General features: G+C 52.8%; 1 protein-coding gene across 2 annotated transcripts in view; it reads left to right on the top strand.

The window, feature by feature from the left end:
• The window catches only part of COL26A1 (collagen type XXVI alpha 1 chain), a 165,306-nt gene that overhangs the window by 59,589 nt on the left and 86,824 nt on the right, over positions 1-18,893 (top strand). Inside the window, exon 3 of one of the 2 annotated variants that reach the window (XM_047089063.1) lies at positions 15,693-15,796. In XM_047089063.1, coding sequence (XP_046945019.1) covers positions 15,693-15,796 — 104 coding nt within the window. The remainder of the gene's footprint in view (positions 1-15,692; positions 15,797-18,893) is intronic. The other variant, XM_047089064.1, reaches the window with a different exon arrangement.

The following is an 18,893-nucleotide window of genomic DNA, read 5'->3' on the forward strand; positions in this document are numbered from 1 at the left end:
CTCATTTTGGGATATTAAACCTACATGGCATCCTTGGAATAAACCCCACTTGGCCATGGTGTATAATTTTAAAAAATATATAGCTGAATTCTACTTGCTAATATTTTGTTTGAGGACGTTTATGGCTGTATCCATGATGGATATTGGTCTGTGGTTTTCTTGTTTTCTACTGTCTTTGTCTGACTTCGGTATCAACGTCTCATAAAATGAGTTAGGATGTGCTCCTTCCTCTTGCATTTTCTGGAAGAGGACGTGTAGAATTGGTATCAGTTCTTAAACGTTTGGTAAAATTCTCTGATGAAAACATCTGGGTCTGGTGATTTCTTTTGAAGGAGTTTTTAAGCTACAGATGCAATTTCCTTAATAGTTATGGCGCTATTTAAATGACCTATTTCATCTTGAATCGGGGTAATTTGCGTTTTTCAATGGGGTAATTTGCGTTTTTCAATGGCTTGGTCCGTTTCCTCTAAACTGTTAACATTTACATGTGTAGTGATATTACCTGTTTCATTCGTGAGATTGATAATTTGTGTCTTCTCTTGTTTTTCCTTTGTCAGTCTTGCTAGAGTTTGGCCATCTCATCGGTCTTTCCGGAGAACCAGCTTTGGGTCTCACTGATTTTTCTCTGTTGTTTTTCTGTTTTCAATTCCATTGCTTTCTGCTCTTATCTCTACGACGTCCTTTTTTCTGCTTGCTTTGAAAGATTTTTCTCAACTTTCTGGAGGTTCCTGAGATGGACTGGTTTAGGTTTGGAGAAGATCGCTGGCTGTCGTGGGGAGAATGGGCACAGGCAACTGCGAGGTGACGGGGGCTCACGCCAGGACAATAGCTGGGGAAGTGGAGAGAAGTGGCTGGATTCAGGAGGTGTCTTGAAGCAGAGATAACAAGAATCTGATCACGGAAGGGCAGGGAGCAATCGGGAACAACCCTAAATGTTTGGTGTGAGCGGCTGGTTGGCTGTGCATGCCATTCGTTAAGCTGAGGACACTCAGGGGTGTCAGCCCTAAGAGGTGGAAGCCGGCAGCTCTGTTTTGGCCAACTGAAGCTTGAGATGCCCATGGGGCGTCCATGGAGGGCAGGGGGCAAGTAAGAGGTTGAGTGAAAAGCCCAGGGCACCAGGAAGATTCCGGGACTCGGGCCATAGTGCATTTCATGGATTCTAAGACGCCATTGGTAGGAAGAACTGTGTTATCTTACCATCCCTGAGACTTAAACCCATTAAATGATAGCACACCATCAACTGTATCCGCCATGTTGAACTGTAACAGTGCGTGCATGTTGGAACCTAGGAGATGTGGCGTGATTGAGGATCGAGAGCATGTAGACCGTGTTTGAAGCTGCAGGATTGGAGGTGGACTTGGGGATGACCAGATGGAGAAGGGGTGCTGCTTCCCGAACATTCCGGGCACCCCCACCTCAGAGGCAAGGCTAAGGAAGACGGACGGGCTGGCTAACGAGGTGAGAGGGAGCAGCCAGGGTAGAGGGAGGATCAGAGAAACCAGGTGCCCCAGGAGGTGAGTTTCAGGAGGGAGGAGAAGAGGGAGAGCCCAAGTCTCCCAAATGCTCTGGGAAACCTGTTGGGATGAGGCCTGAGAACGCATTAGAATTGGCAATGTGGGGTGGCTGGGACCCCGGCAAGTGCAGTTTTGAGGACTGGTGGGGGACGGAGGCCATGATGGCTCCGGCCGAGGAGCAAAATGAAAGGCGAGAAGTTTCAAGAAGTTCTTGCCGGGAAGGGAGCATAGATGGGGCTGGGAAGCTGGGGGCAGCACGGGATCAAGGGAGGGATTTTGCTTGTTTCTTTTTCTTTTTTTTCTTTTTAAGTTTATTTATTTATTTTGAAAGAGAGAGCAGGGGAGGGGCAGAGAGATAGGGGCATAAGAGAGAATCCCAAGCAGGTTCCATGCTATCAGCACGGAGCCCGACGTGGGGCTTGAACTTACGGACTGTGAGATCATGACCTGAGCCTAAATTGAGTCGGAGGCCTAACCAACTGAGCCACCCAGGCACTCTGTTTCTTTCTAAGACGGGAGGTACAGGAGCATAGTTGTAAACTGTGAGCTGCCAGGAACAGTCCCACAGAGAGGGAGGGAAGAGTGGCCGCACAGGAGGGCAGAGGGCCGCCGAGAAGCCCAGAGCCAGCGAACCTGCAGCAGGAGGGGAAGGGGGGCCTTGTCAGAGAGGCACAGCAGGAGAGGCCGTCACCCCTGTGGGCTCACCCATGTGACGCTGAGATGGTCTGAACTGGGGGCGACTCTACCAACTCACCAGGGCCTCGACGGCAGGCCCACGATGTTCCGCCCCGGTATCCCCAGGGCTCACCGCGAGGCCCTGCACACTGAGACGCTCCGCAGTGTCCATTAAAGGAACGCATCCACCTTCTTGTTGGAGGAAAACAAAATTTAATACAGCTGTGTCCCGTGGGGATTTTCCCATTCTCTGATTTTTCGTACGTTGGATTTCTGTGGCGTGTGTGTGTGTGTGTGTGCACGTGCGTGACGGAGGTACCTGTCTGTAATGCTCACAGACAAACACGAGGCCCAGAGGACGATGCCAGGCGCCCAGTGAGTCGGCAGCTGGTGTGCAGAGAGCGCCAGGGGGATTCCTCCGCCAGGCCGCCAGGCCTGGCCTCACTTGGAGGAACCCCCTGCTTCAGGGTTCTAAGATCTTGTGTTTCATCGTTCAGTTGTTTGTGTGGAACTGATGGAGAACCTAAGAGCAGGTGCTAGGGTGCAAAAAACCATGGCCCCTCTCTCACAGAAGTTGCGTGTGTGTATGTGGGGGGGGCACCCCTCGATGAGGGACCATCAAAGACTCACAGCAGTGGTGTCCCTGATATGAGACCTGGTCCTGGGGTTTCCCTGGGGGAATGGCATCGGAACAGAGATCTCGGGGATGAGGGGATTTCACTAGGGACTCGGGGGGGAGGGGAGAGAAGGGGAGGAAATAGCCTGGGCGGGGTGCGCCTTCTCTAGCTAGCTCCACAGCGAGGGGTTGAGTGCCGAGACTTCCCTGTGAGAGGAAGGCAGAGGGGACAAGCCAGGCCTCTCCTCTCTGTGCCTCAGCTTCTCTTCCTGGGAAATGAGGATATAACCCCTGTCTTGCTTTGGGGTGGAAACCAGACCCCTGGCTGTGAGTCCCCGGGGCAGCTGCTGGAGGGGGCGGGCCAGGCCCGGGGCCTGCCGGACAGATTTGGAACACCTAGCCCCAGGGACTCCGGGTAGGGGGCTGGGGGTTCAGTTTTCCGCGGCCTGGCTTCTCCCTGGCCCCTTGGAGCTCTTTGATGGCCTTAGAGCCAACCTTTTCCAGATGTGCTGAGCGGAGGGGTTTGCCGGAACTCTCCGGGGCTTCATCGGCCTCCTTCGTTCCCCTCCACCAGACAGACGGCCCCCTGCCAGCCGGCCTCCCCCCTCTGGCTGGGTTGCCTGCTGCCTGCTAGGCCTTGTGAAGTCCCGGACTTAGTACTCTCTTAAAACACGGCCTTTCTTCCCCGCCTCTCCTCCTCAGCCAGCCTGTGTGGATGGAGAAGTTCAGGGAGGCCGACCCCCGCAGCGTGGGGCTCGTCTGGGCTGCGTCCCCCTCCCCCGCCACGACTCCCCAGGGGACCGTGGGCTTGGGCTGTCGTGGGAGGGGAGGCCTGGGCGGAAGACACTGCCCGCTGGGCCCGCTGTCCCTTGCGTCTGGCACTTAAGAATGACTAGCTTGGATGTGGAGGAGGCCAGAGGCTGGAAACCCCCTCCTCCCGCCTCGGAACTGCGGTGGGACAGCCCCTTCCCTCCCACCGGCCCCGCTGCTATTAATCAAGAGATTAATAATCTCCTGCCTCCCTTTCTGAAACCCCCACTCCCATTTCCTGTTGAGTCTCCAGCCTGTCTCGGTACCTCCCAGTCTGGTCCTCCCCGTGGTGGTCCCTGGTAAGGAAGTGGGGCCAGGAGCCTGCAGCCGAAGTGCCCAGTTGGGGGGGGGGGCAGTGGTCTCGGGGCTGGCGATGCCCAGATGACAGCCCTGTGCTGGCACACACTGAGGGACCTCCTGATGCTTTGGGGACCCCACCCACCTTTGGAGGCCAAAGAGCCATGGCCTCCACTTACACACCTCCAGTGACGGGCACCTCACCCCTCCTGGGATCCTGTTCTTCAAATGCCCTTTCACATGACCTTGTGCACCCAGGGCCACCTTTGGGGAAACACGGGATACATCTGCCCCCTTTGCGGAGGGTAGTCATTGAGGAGCTCGTGACTTCAGCCCTCTGTACTTGCTGAGAGGCTCTTGGGGGACCCTTCTCCATCTGCTCACAGTGGGGGCAGCTTCCTGCCTGGCTGCCCACATAAGAACATGCGGCCACAGGTGGGGTGTCTCTAGGCAGATCTGACCACCACACTCCTCGGTGCCACGGTCCCTGGGTGGCCTCCCCATAGCTGGGAGGGGTGGTCTCCTAGCCGGTGCACAAGGCTGTCTGTTGAGGGCCAGGAAAACCACATCAAGTCTTCTGATTATTTTTTAATCTATAAAATAAGAGTGAAATTCAGCTCTACTGATTTTTAATATATGCCAAGACAGCATGTAATACACATGTATAGACATGTATGAATTAACATGGATAGATATATTAAATTTTTTTTTAAATTTTTTTTTTCAACGTTTATTTATTTTTGGGACAGAGAGAGACAGAGCATGAACGGGGGAGGGGCAGAGAGAGAGGGAGACACAGAATCGGAAACAGGCTCCAGGCTCCGAGCCATCAGCCCAGAGCCCGACGCGGGGCTCGAACTCACGGACCGCGAGATCGTGACCTGGCTGAAGTCGGACGCTTAACCGACTGCGCCACCCAGGCGCCCTATATTAAATTTTTTTTAATGTTTATTTTTGAGAGAGGGAGAGAGAGAGAGAGAGAGTGAGCAGGGGAGGGACAGAGAGAGAGAGACAGACAGACAGACAGACTCAAGCAGGCTCCAGGCTCTGAGCTGTCAGCACAGAGCCCGATGCGGGGCTTGAACCCACAAACTGGGAGATCATGACCTGAGCCGAAGTCGGACACTTAACCGACCGAGTTGCCTGGGTGCCCCAGTTAATATGTGTACATGGCGGGCTTGAACATATTTTGCTGGTCAGCAGATGCTCCGGAAGGCCTAGCCAACATCAGCCACTGCGGTCTCCACGCGCCCAGGCCAGACTCCTTGCCGGCTTTGGGGGCTTTCACAGCCGCCCTGCCTGCTCCCCAAATGCACCAGATCTCATCCCAAACCACCTCCTGTCTCTCCTGGTGCTGGCTGCCTCCTCGCCTTCTCAGCTCAGCGGAACTTTCTCAAGCGTTCTACAACGTAGGGAGACTTTTCGGGCCCCTCCCGGTGGAAGTGGCCCTGCCCTGCCCGCCCCATCCCTGCCGGCCGTCAGTTTCCAGCGATGTCCCCCACCCGACACCCTGAGCAACTCTGCGGAGCTGTGGTGTCGTGGCTGGCATTGCAGTTGCCATCTGGTACGCCGTCCGTTGTTTCTTTCATTCTACCAATTTTTACTGAGCGCACAGGACGTGCCCTACCCTGAGCTGGGCCTGGGGCACAGCCAGCGGCTTTAGTAGAGGGGACAGGCATCAGATGAATGCACGGGTGGTGGTAAGTGTTTGGAAGACAAGTCAGAGTTCTATGACAGTATCAGAGGAGACGTCACGTTTTCCCAGCCTGGGGGGCCGTGCCGGACTTCGTGGGTGTCTCGGGCAGAGGGAACAGTAGGTGACAAGCTCTGACACGGCGAGGAGCTCTAGGGGTTCGTCAGCTCAAGGGCCGATGCTGCTGGGGGTCCCCAGAGGGGTCAGAGATCGGTGAGCGGGGAAGCAGCCAAGGTGGATAGCGGCCAGATCTGGGAAGCCCACGTGGTCATCCGAAGGATTTGGGTTGTGTCCTAAGATTAAAGAGAAGCCGGGCAGGTTTATGGAGGAAGTTTGTGCTTTGAAAACTGGAGCTTGTACGGAGGCTGGAGGAGGGGGGGTGGGTGTGGGAGCTGGGCGCCCATTAGGGGTCATGGCCGCCTGTTGGGAGGGTGGTGATGGAGGCTGGACTGGGGTGGGTGGGGGGCGAGCGGTGGGCAGGTAGGACCTACCTGGTGGAGGTCGAGCTCTCAGGGCTCTGTCATGGGAGGAGCACAGAGGGGGAGAGTCAAAGTCCTCGTGGATATTTGAGTAATGACCCCCAGGGGAGTGTGTATTCTGGAGTTTGCTGGTGAGGGAAGCCCCAGGATCCGCCCATCAGACGGAGCAAATCCGAAGAGGTCAGAAGTCCCTAAATTTGGGTCATCTTGGAAAAAACAACGACCCAGAACTGGTGAGGTGGGAGACACTCCATGGAGACTCTAAATTGCGTTTGGAGGATTTCAAGGTAAGAAGGGACCTTTGAATCTGTGGCATCCCAGCCCAGACTTCACAGAGGGCTCAGAGAGGCGGGGGCTCACTCAAAGCTCCCAGAGGGGCAGAGATGCATTGGAGTGAACTAGAAACAAAGCAGCCAGAAAGCCCCATGTTTATCTTGCCTGACCGCATGTTTGATCCCCTCGGGCCAAGGCAGCCTGGGCTGTCCTTGCGGGGGCCACCCTGTGCACATCTGCAGCGTCTCCCTCCCTGTATCCGGATCTCGGCTGGGCCATCTGGCCTCTTGGATGCATTGGGGTGGGAGGTGGGGGGGGGCAGCCAATGAAAAGACGGGCCCTGGAGGGTATACAGTCTAGCGTGGGGAGCGGGCTCATCCGCATCCTGATGGCGCAGGCCGACTGGGGGCTCCGCACAAGCTCGGGCGGGGACTGCGTCCTCATCCACAAAACGGGACAGTGATACAGGACCAGTGGGCCAAGCATCCGGTGTTCAGCAGATACAACTCGCTTCCATCCCTCTTTCTTTTCTGAGCCAGTTTTCGCACCAGTAAAGTGGGCATGTGTGGAGAGCACTTTCTGTGGACCAGTGAGCGACTTCTCCTCCCTCAGCCCGTGCCCATAGCTGTGTGGCCTTGGATGCCTGTTGGCCAGCAGGCTCCAGGAGGACCGTCACGTCACGGGAGCCAGACCCCCAGGCAGTCGGTGGGTCCAAAGTGTTGCCCACTTACTACATGCCAGGCACAGACAAGGGCCTTGCCCTCCTGGAGCCCGTGGTGTGGCAGAGACACAGGCATCAGTTATGAGTCAGGAATGCAGTTTGTAACCTCGAGAAAATGCTCTGAAGGCAGGGCACAGGGACACAGGGCACAGGCGGGAACGCTGATGTGGTCAGAGGCCTCAGGAGGGCTTCCTGGAGGAGAGGGCCTTTGAGATGGGGGTGGAGGGGACTGGGCCTTAACTAGGTAACACAGAGAGAAAGAGAGAGAGAGAGCACGCACGAGCGAGCATCCCTTAGGTGATTTGGAAGGCCAGTATGGCTGGAAAGCAGGAACGAGGGACTTAAGGGTCAGGGGCCTGGTGGATGCCAGGCCAGAGCACACAGGGCTCGTGGACCATGGTGTGGACTTCGTTCTCCCCTCCAGTGGACACCGCAGCACTACAGAGTCAACAGGCTGGAGGGCCATCTCCACCTGGGGGAGAATCGGGCCCCAGAGGCCGATCTGGTTTCTCTTCCTCCCGCACCCATCCGGGAGTCGTTAAAGCCCTGGTGGTGGGGGTCGCTCCCGGGTCCACGTGGCCCCCGCCCAGGACCTCATCCTTGGGTCGTCACATCGCCTCCAAGGAACAGGCCTGCCACCACCACCTGGATGGTGGGGTGAGCCCCGTGCGGGGGTGCAGCCTCTTCTGGGGAGCCCTAGGCTAGCCGGCTTCTCTCCAGGAGCGCAGGGGTCCCCGAGTGAGACCGACCTCAAGAGGTTCAGCGAAGTCTGTAAACGCTGGGATTATTGCTGTTTGTCTGATTGTGGGGGCGGCCTGGGGGCTGATCTGATTTGAAAGGGATTGCTCCCTGGGGTGAGGGATGGGAGCAGGGCGGGAGGTGTCTCTGCCCCTTGGAAACAGTCTTCAAACAGCTGCAGAAGGTATAGTTGCCCCCTTACCTCACAGAGGCACTCAACACGGTGTGAGTTTGTGTCTGTGTGTACTTCTGTTGATGGACCGGTTTTTGACAAAGAGCCACTATGTCTGTTTTAAGGTGTGACAGGTGACGTTCTGATGCACGTGCACATTGTGAAATGATTACCGCAGTCAAACTAAAGAGCACATGCACCACGGCCCCCAGTTACCATTTGTGTGTGTGTGGTGAGAACGTTGGGTGTCTACTCTCCTAGCGAACTTCCGCTCTATGATACGTCATGATTATTTAGCTTATTTCTTTTTAAGGCTTATTTATTTTTGAGAGAGAGAAGGAGCGCACACAAGGGGCAGAGAGAGTGAGAGAGAGAGAGAACCCCAAGCAGGCTCCGAGCTGTCAGCGCAGAGCCTGATGTGGAGCTCGAATGCACGAACCGTGAGATCACGACCTGAGCCGAAATCAAGAGTCGGGCGCTTAACTGACTGAGCCATCCAGGCGCCCCTATGGTACATTATGACAGTTGTCACATTGTTTATTAGGTTTCTAAGACTTATTTGTCTTATAACCAAAAGTTTGCACCCTTTTATCAATCTCTTCCTCTTTCCCCCACCTCCTAGCCTCTGCTAACCACCATTCTATTCTGTGTTACTATGAATTCCACCCTTTTTTTCTTAATTTTTTTTTAATTTTTTTATTTTTGGGACAGAGAGAGACAGAGCATGAACCGGGGAGGGGCAGAGAGAGAGGGAGACACAGAATCGGAAACAGGCTCCAGGCTCCGAGCCATCAGCCCAGAGCCTGACGCGGGGCTCGAACTCACGGACCGCGAGATCGTGACCTGGCTGAAGTCGGACGCTTAACCGACTGCGCCACCCAGGCGTCCCAATTCCACCCTTTTTAAAAAATTTTTTTTAACTTTTATTAAAACACTTTTTGTCATGCTTATTTATTTTTGAGAGACAGTGAGAGGGACAGAGTGTGAGCGGGGGAGGGGCAGAGAGAGAGACACAGAATCCGAAGCAGGCTCCTGGCTCTGAGCTGTCAGCATAGAGCCTGACACGGGGCTCCAACCCATGAGCCATGGGATCGTGCCCTGAGCTGAAGCCCCATGCTTAACAACTGAGCCCCCCAGCCGCCCCTGAATTCCACTCTTTTGATGATGTTGTTCCGTAGACGAGATCATTCATTTTTGTCTTTCTGTGTCTGGCTTTTTTCACTTAGCAGAATGTCCTCCAGGCTCATCCAGGTTGTCACATACGGCATTTCCTCCTTTTTTGTGGCTGAATAATATTCTGTCGTGCGTGTGTGTGTGTGTGTGTGTGTGTGTGTGTGTCTGATTTCTTTCTCCATTCATCTGTTGATGGACACTCCAGTTGTTTCTACGTCCTGGTTATTGTGAACAATGCCGCAGTGAACAATGGGGATGCAGATACCTCTTCGAGATACTGATCCGATTTCCTTTGGATAAATACCCAGAAGGGGGATTGCTGGGTCACATGATAATTCTATTTTTAATAATCTGAGGGACCTCCAAATGCTTTTCCACAGTGGCTGCACCAATTTACATTCCCACCAACAGTGCACGAGAGGTCCCTCTTCCCCACATCCTTATCAACACTTAGTATCTTGTCTTTTTCTTTTTTTTAGGAGAGAGAGAAAGAGGGAGAGAGCGAGAGGGGGAGAGGGACAGAGGGAGAGATAGAGAATCTTTTTTTAAAGTTTATTTATTTTGAGAGAGGGAGAGAGCAAGAGAGCGTGCAAGTTGGGACATTTATTTAATAGACAGTCCTTGAGTTTGGGAAGTCCAAGATCAAGGTTATGGAGCAGAGAAGATCAGCATTGGACTGGTAGGCTGAGTAAAGAAAATCTGCCCTCCCCCATGGGGGTGAGCGTCATCCAATCCGTTGAAGGCCTGGACAGAACACAAAGACAGAGGAAGGGCCCATTTACTCTCTTCTGGAGACATCCATCCACTCGCACCCTTGGACATCAGCACTCCTGGTCCTGGGGTCTCGGGACTCGAACTAGGACTTACACCCTCGGCCCCCTGGGCCTCCCTGGGAGCCACGCCACAGGCTTTGCTGGGCCTCCAGCTTGCAGATGGCAGATTGTGGGACCGCCCAGCCTCCATCGTTGCGTGAGCCAACTCCTATAAATAAATCTCTTTCTGTATGTCTCCGTGTAGGCCAGTGGTTCAGCTGCTCTGGAGAGCCTAATACAGCTACTGTTTTCAATTATACTAATGGTCGTGAAGCTATTCCTGGGTATCAGTTGCCCCTCCCGTCTATGAAGCCCTCCCAAATACAGCCTCATCTGCTTCATCTTCTATAGTCACATCAATAAGTAACTGATAGGGGCGCCTGGGTAGCCCAGTCGGTTGGGCGTCCGACTTCAGATCAGGTCGTGATCTCATGGTTGGTGAGTTCGAGCCCCGCATCGGGCTCTGGGCTGACAGCTCAGAGCCTGGAGCCTGCTTCGGATTCTGCGTCTCCCTCTCTCTCTGCCCCTTCCTCCCCCGCCCCCCTCAAAAATAGATAAACAAAAAAAAAAAAAAATAAAATAAATACCTGATAAGAGGAAATGCAAATCAAAGCCACAATGAGATTATCACCTCACACCTGTTAAGATGGCTGCTATCAGTAAGACAAAAGATATAGGGGGGCGCCTGGGTGACTCAGTCGGTTAAGCGTCTGACTCTTGATTCCGCTCAGGTCGTGATCCCAGGGTCATGGGATCGAGCTCCGCGTTGGGCTCCACACGGGGCATGGAGTCTGCTTAAGATTCTCTCTCTCCCTCTGCCCCTCTCCCCTGCTTGCTCTCTCTCTCTCAAATAAATAAATAAATAGTATTAAGCTAAACACTAGATTTATGTATTTTACTGCATGTAAATTGTACTTTAATAGAAACATTCCATTCCAATGTGAGGCATGAACTCCCTGCTTCGCTTCAAAGCACTTAGCGCTGCCCGTGCTTATACGTTATATAACGTATAACGTCATCGCGTGTGTGCTGATGTGGCAGAGAGGACCCGTGCTTGCATTCCCATCGTCTGGCACATGGCAGGCTCTTCCATGTACCTGCTGAGTTCACGGATGAGTGTCGGGTTCAAACCAGTCTCTGTGCAAGTTGCCGTGGGAGGGCTCAGGTGGGAGCCTGTGGACGCTGGCCAGGAGCGGGGGTGCTTCACAGAGGAGGACAGGACATTTGGGTCATACCCTGAAGGCTCTTGGGAATTTATCTCAGGCAGAGTAAAGGAGGAAGGGCAGGTAGACAGAGGGGCCTGCATGTGCAAAGGCCCAGAGGCAGGAAGAGTGGGTTGTGCAGCGGTGGTAGGAGCCCTGGCTGATGGTGGCAGGCAGGAGGAAGGGAGCATAGAAGGTAGGAGCGTCGTCTTTACTGACCTAAAGAGCTTAGTCTGTGGGAGCCATGGGAGGTTTTGAGAGAGGGCAGTCACGAAATTGGATCTGCGTTTTAGAAAGATCACTGGGTTTGCAGAGTGGACCTCAGTGGAAGGGCTGGGGGGGGGGGGCTAGCCCAGTCTGTGCCCAGGCTGCGAACACTGCCTGCTGCCTGGGGGGGGGGGGGGGGGGGGTCAGGTGAGACCTGAGGGCTGGTGAAGCAGCGCCACCTACTGGTGCTCCTGGACTTCACAGGCCGTCTGGTTCCTTCTGGTTCCTTCTGGTCCCGGAGTGGGACAGGCCAGCCCATGGCCCACAGAACGGAGGGCAGAAAGACACCCTTTCTGGAGCGTGAGCATTCCCTCTAGTTCAGAGCCCGAGATCAGGATCTTGTGCAGGGAGGAAAAATGTTCCCTCGAACGAACACAAATTGTAGTTTCTGCCACTTTGTAGCAGCGTGACCTTGAGAAAGTTACTTAACTTCTCTGTGCCTCAGTTTCCTCATCTGTAAATTAGGATTAGTAACAGTATCCACCCATTGAGATTGTTATGAGCTGGCGAATGTAAAACACTCGGAACAGTGACTGGAGCGTGGCGAACACTCAAAGCTCTTACGAGATTTATTCTTGTGTTATCATCGTGGTCATTCGAGGCGTGGACTGAGGGATGCTTGGTGCATTTGGATGGCTCACAGGCTGGAGGGTGGAATGATATTCCATTGTGTGTATACACACCGCAGGGCAAGGGCCAGCACTCGTGGCTAAGCAGGCCGACCCCCTGACCGCAGTGGGGACGGCCGAAGGGCGTGGGCCAGGAGGAACGAGGTCAGATCTGCATTTTGCAAAGCCAGCATCTATGCACCCCTCCTGCTCTGGGCACCTTGCATACGCACCCTCCCAGAAAGCCTCACGCCCCTCATCCTGGTCTCCATGGAGTCCTCATGAGTAACGTGTGCAACTCCATATCAAGAGTTGAGGCAGAGCCCGCAGCCCGGGTCTTGTGTCCCCGCCGCCCAGGGCTCCATCTACTCCATGGCGCCGAGGTTATAGGAGGCATCCCGTTCGTGGCATCCGCTGCGCTTGGCTGGATGCGAGCAGCAAGTAACTCGACCCTTTTCCTGCCTTGCACGTCTGCCCCGGGGAGTGCGGGGGTGGGGGGGTGGGTTCCATAGCTTTGCTGGTCCCCCTCAGCAGGAGCACCAGTCTCGTTCCAGGAATTGATTTAAAAACTGTCATCTTTTATCTAAATTAAAGCTTCCTCCCTCTCCTGGCTGGGCCTCGCTTCAAGCTGGGAGATCTGCAGCAGGAAGGCGGTGTGAGTGTTGAGCGTGTGAAAGCACGGGAGCGCGCGTGCATGTGAGCATGTGTGAGTGCGAAAGCACGTGAGAGGGTGTGTGCACGTAAGTGTGTGTGTTTATTACAACCTACAGAACCTACAGACCCCCTGCCCCCCCCCCCCCACCACCCCCACCGCCCTGTGGCAGTGTTTCCGGGAGGCAGTTGTGAGTCCAAAGGTCTGGGTCTGCTGTCCTGGTCCCAGCATGCAGACTCCTGGCCCCTCATTCGAAGTTTCCTGCCCCTGGCTGCACACAGCCTCACTGCCCCCCCTTCCACCTCCAGGGGGGAAGCTGGTTTGCCAGAACGTTCATGAAACACGAGCGAGAAGAATTTTTTTTTTTAAGAGAAATTAGTGTAACAGGGTTGTTCAGATTTAGTGCAGGATTTCTGAAATTTGAGACGCGACTCGTGTGTTTTCCTGTCAACAGGGCATCTCGAAACGTCACGCCTGCTGCTACCAATTAATTCATAATTTTCCCATTCACCGATTAAGTTGCTTGGTGTCAGCAGATCCGGATTTTGTGAACTCACGTAGCTCTGTTTTCAAGAGGAAGTTGTGCGAATGAGATCGAGCAGCAAAGTTATAATGATGCATGGAAATCGAATAGTAAAGCCAAATTTATCCCCTTGTGAAATTGGGTCCTATGTTGTGTGTGTGTCTGTGTGTGTGGTAACATTATGTTAGTTTCAGACGTATAGTGTTTGACTTGATATTTGAATATGTTGCCAAATGATCACCACGATAATTCTAGCTAACATCTGTCACCACACACAGTTACAAAAATTATTTTTCTAGTCCTTTTTTTAAGTTTGTTCATTCGTTTTGAGAGAGAGAGAGTGGACACACCGGAGAGAGGCAGGGCAGGGCGGAGAGCGAGAAGGAGAGAGAATCCCAAGCAGGCTCCACACCGTCAGTGCAGAGCCCGACGTGGGGCTCGATCCCACAAACTGTGAGATCGTGACCTGAGCTGAAATCAAGAGTCAGATGCTTAACTGACCGAACCACCCACGTGCCCCCCCCACCCCAAGATGGATGGGAACTTGAAGATCTACTCTCTTAGCGACTTTCCCATATTCTACTCAGTGTTATTAACTATAGTCACCCTGCTGTACATTACATCCCAAGACTTGTTAATTTTATGACTGGAAGTTTCTACCTTTTGACCCCCTCCATCCATTTCGCTCCCCCCTCCTCTGCCCCAACTCGGGCAATCGTGTCTGTACTCTGTACGTATGACCTTGTTTTTTTTCTTTTTCTTATATTCCACATATAAGTGAAATCATACAGTATTTGTCTTTCTCTGATGTATTTCACTTAGCATAACGCCCGCAAGGTTCATCCCTGTTGCCGCAAATGGCAACATTTCCTTCCTTTTTATGGCTGATATTTCATTTGTACATATATGCACCACATTTTATTTGCTGTTCCTCTATCGATGGACGCTTAGGCTGTTGCCCTGTGTTGGCTGTTGTACCTCATGCTGCAGTGGACATGTGGTGCAGGTAGCGTCTCGAATTCATTTTTTTGTTTTCCTTGGAATAAATCCCCAGAAGTGGAATTGCTGGATCACATGGGAGTTGTATTTTTAATTTTTAGAGGAGCTGTCAGCTGCCACACCAGTTTCCACGGTGGCTGCACCAATTTACATCCCCACATGAGGGGATGCATGAGGGCTCCCCCTTCTCCACATCCTCGCCAACACTTGTTGTTTCTTGTCTTTTTTTTTTTTTTTATTTAAGTTTATTTATTTATTTTGAGAGGGAGAGAGGGAGAGGGCGTGAGCAGGGGAGCGGCAGAAAGAGGGAGAGAGAAAGAATCTCAAGCAGGCTTTGCACTGTCCGCGCAGAGCCTGAAGCGGGGCTCGAGCCCACAAACCGTGAGATCATGACCTGAGCCGAAACCAAGAGTCGGCCGCCTAAGCGACTGAGCCACCCAGGTGCCCGTTTCTTGTCTTTTTGAAGACAGCCATTCTCACCTCTGCGCGCGCTCGAGGTGATAGCTTGTTGTGGTCTGGTGGTCTCTTTTATGTCTCAGAGTTTTGCAAAATAGTATCAAGCTTACTTGCAAGAAAAAGTTCACGACTGCAGGAGTGTGAAATTTTACTGTGGGACCCACCGCACTTTGTGGGAGTTTTCTAGGGCTGCGAGGGTCCCACCATCGGGATTGCGAGTTTTCGTTGACGTGTCTCTATCATCCGCTAGGCTGTGATTTTCTCGAGGATGGGACTCAGTTTTATCAGTCGGTGACCGCAGGATTCCGTGTAGTTGGCGCTCATATGTATTCATACGTATTCATTGGATGAACCAACCGAAGAAATGATTGGGAAAGAGTGTTGGAATTCAGTAACTTCGGGGTGGTTAGAAGTCATGCACGTTCTGATATTTTTCTTTCCCTTATTCATGATCTTGGTCCGTGTCTTAGCTCGGGCCGCCGCAGCAAAATATCACGGGCTGGGTGGTTTCAACAACAGAAATGTGTTTTCTCAGATGGCCACCTTCTCGCTGTGTCCTCACACGGCCTTTCCTGAGTGTGTGCGTGAGCACAGAGATCTCTCTCTCTCTGTCTTCCTCTTCTCATAAGGCCACCAGTTCTAAGGAATTAGGGCCCCATCCTAACGACCTCATTTAACTAATTACCTCCTAAAGACCTTATATGCAAATACAGTCATATGGCAGGGTGGGCAGGGCTTCAACATATGAGTTGTGGGAACGCAGCTCAGTCCATGGCTGACATTTTCCCACCCTAGGTGGCCACGCTTGGAGACCTGCAGGAAGGCAGAGCTGGGGAGGGACTTTATAATGCACCCAGCACAGAGAGGGGTGGTCACTTACCGGGGGCCACACAGCCAGTGGGCACAGAGCTGGGATGATGGACTCCACTACCCAGGTGGCTCCCAGAGCCCTGGGGCTGGGGGGCGGGGGTGGACGGGCGCTCACACTCTCCTGATGCTGCCCTTGTGTTAGTTACAGGACTCTGATCAGACCCACATACAAAGTGTCCTACCGCACGGTGACGGTGCTGGAGTGGAGATGCTGTCCTGGCTTCACCGGGAGCAACTGTGATGAGGGTGAGTCTGCCAGGGTGCGTGTGTGTGTGTGGGGGGGAGGGGAGTCCAGGCCAAACGGCTGGGGGCGGGGCACTGGGTGCAGGGGGACCGGGCACTGGCTGGAGTTCTGCTGGTGGGCACCGAGGCGGGGTCCCTGTGTGCCCCGGTCGGGTGCAGGATGGAGGTGAATTATGAGCCCTATAGCCTGGGGGAGGAGATTCGATTTGCCGCCTCTTTCTTCTGCTCTGGTGGATGGGGGGCGGGCAGGGCTGGCCACCGGGTCTCTGAGCGGGTGCAGCTGAGAGTTCACCAGCCTTGGAGCCACGTCTGTTGTAGAATGAGGCAAACTGACCTGGTGGCCGGTGAACTGATTGTCCTGCCCTTCTGTCCCCGCTCCCGAGGGAGGGTGGGAGGAGAGGGCCCGAGCTGGGGCCTTCCTTCCGAGCCCCTGGACCGGGTCCCAGCCTGCCTCTGCAACCCGAGGGGGCCAGATGGCAGCACGCAGGTGGGTCAGGGAGGGATGACAGTAAATCCCCACCGCGCTCATGGCCAAGGAAGTGGGTTCTGCCCAAGCAACAGGTTTGCATCCCACCTTGTTCCCATGCTAGCTGGTCGGTCTGGAGGCTCAGGGGCCAGTTTTGCATTTGGGAACGGTGGCTTTCTACGACGTTGACTTTCTGATAAAATTATTTTCTGTCATTTTTTTTTTTATCATCCAACTTACTGATTTTTTGTTTTACATATATGCTTTTATAAGTTAGGTGATAATGAAGTTACGGTAAGTTATAATATGTTAGGAACATGCTCTCACTGTAAACTGCCTAAAATTCTTTGGGTTGTAAATAATAACGTAACAGAAGTAGCAGGAGTAATAATGATGACGATGCTTCAGGGGGCCCGTGGCCCAAAGCGGAGCTGCGGGAGGGGGCCGGGAGGCAAAAAGGGTCCAGTGGTACCACCCTTCCTGACTTACAAGGCACCTGATCCTGGGAGGGGAGCTGGCCCACACTTGGGGGTGGGGCATAGAGCTGTGGTGGGTCTTTCCTTGGAGAGGAGCAGGAGGGGGTCGAGGGGTGGGGGGAGGCCAGGCTCCCCGAGGTGAAATTGGGGGTGGCTGGACCGCACATACTTGATGTGAAAGACCACGGTTCACATCAGGTGCCTGGTTGAGTCGGAGGCCCTCAGAGCCAGGATCTGGATTTACTTCTCCCGTCAATGCCACGGCCATGGGGAGAGACACCTGGTCCCTCCCACTGAACAGAGCAGTCATGCTGTCTGGATTCTGCAAGGAGCTGGGCAGGCAGGGGTTTCTAGGGACGTGATTGATTTACCCTGAAGTAACTAACTGAGTTTTCAGTGACCAATAAAACGAGCAACGTTGGGCTCATACAGAGAAGGGCCCCTCTCTCTGCTCATCTTTAGAGGCCTTTGCTCAGCATTGGGAATGCTTCGGGCCCTTCTCTAAACTCCCAGAGCCCCCTATGCCCCCTGGCCCCCATCGTTGCCTTAGCTGACTGTAACCGTGTGTTTTCATGTCTGCCTCCCCCAACTGCCTCTCGCCACCTTGCAGACTGTGTGTTTCTTCTAAGGGTAACTGAGCCCGAATAGGGCTCCTTCCTCCCTCTCCTGGAAACCACTGCACTGCCTAAGCATGTACGTTTTTCATCTCTTTTTGTGTTCTCCTTATTAAAGGGATGAACTAGTAAACGAAGCGTAAGCCTCAGAATGTCTGAGTTCGCAATCTCACGCAGATAGAACACGAGCGTGTGTGTGACAGAACTCATTAAGGTAGCCAGCAGAACAGCAAAAGGGATTCAAAAGGGGATTCGAGAAACTGATATAGATGCGACGGGGGAGGGGGCCCAGACCACCCTTAGGTCTGATAATCCACTGGGAGAACTCACAGAGCCGAAGAGCTCTTGCCTTCACAGCTTGTGGTTTATTACAGCGAAAGGTACAGATTCAGATCCTCAAACGGAGGACACCCATGGGACAGGGACCAGGAGGGGTCACACCCAGAGCTGCCGGGTGAGGTGCAGACAGCCGTTAAGTTCTCCCAGCACATGTAAAACAAGTTGACCAAAGTGTGGTGACCAGACGCTGGGAGAGACCTAACCCCGTATTTGCCCTATAGGAGCAATGGTTCAACATTTGCTAATTCAGGACCATGGTGACTTTAGAGAACACAGCTAAGGAGAATTAGACATGTCTAAGTGTCTGTAACTATAATAGGTATATATCTAGAAATGTTTTTTCCTTATTACAAAAGCAAGCGCACGTTCAGTGTAGACAAGATAAAAATACCCAGAATCACGCCTCTCAAGGTAACCTTGAACCTCATTTTGGTGAAAAGCCTTCAGACCTTTTTTCCTGTGCTTTCATGTCAGTTGGACGCTTTCGATAACTTTCTTTTTCACATAAGTTACCATGAATGTTTATCCGTGTCGATAGATAGCTTTCTGCAGCAATATTATTAGTGGCTGTAAAATGTGGGTATATACTTTATTAACTGAACCCCTACTACAAGATATTGAAGTTGCTCCCAAGTTTTAAATTATTGCTAACATTACTGTAAACATCTTTTTTTTTTCTGAGATAAAATTTACATACTCTGAAAAGCACCACTCTTTTTTTTTTTTAAGTTTTATTTTTATTTATTTTGAGTGAGAAAGAGAGAGAATGAGCATGAGCGGGTGGGGGACAGAGAGAGGGAGAGAGAATCCCAAGCAGGCTCCACGCTGTCAGTGCAGAGCCCGACGTGGGCCTCGATCTCACAAACTGTGAGATCATGACCTGAGCCAAAGTTGGATTCGTAACCAACTGAGCCACCCAGGCGCCCCTGAAATGCACCACTCTTTAAGTGTATGCTTTGATGAGTTTGATACATGCACACATTTCCATCACCTCCTGGAAAGTTCCCACCCCTTAGCAGCCACTGTGCTGATTTCTGTCACCATAGATCAGTTATTCAAGTACGTATTCTTGAACTTCATATACATGGAACCATATAATATATTCTCTTGTGTGTGGTTTCGTTCAATTATTATAATGTTTTTTTTTTAATTTTTTTTTCAACGTTTTTTATTTATTTTTGGGACAGAGAGAGACAGAGCATGAA

Source organism: Lynx rufus, unplaced genomic scaffold (assembly GCF_022079265.1).
Source record: "Lynx rufus isolate CCGP_SWC_20201006 ecotype Redwood Valley unplaced genomic scaffold, mLynRuf1.p SCAF_27, whole genome shotgun sequence".
Lineage (NCBI taxonomy): Eukaryota > Metazoa > Chordata > Mammalia > Carnivora > Felidae > Lynx > Lynx rufus.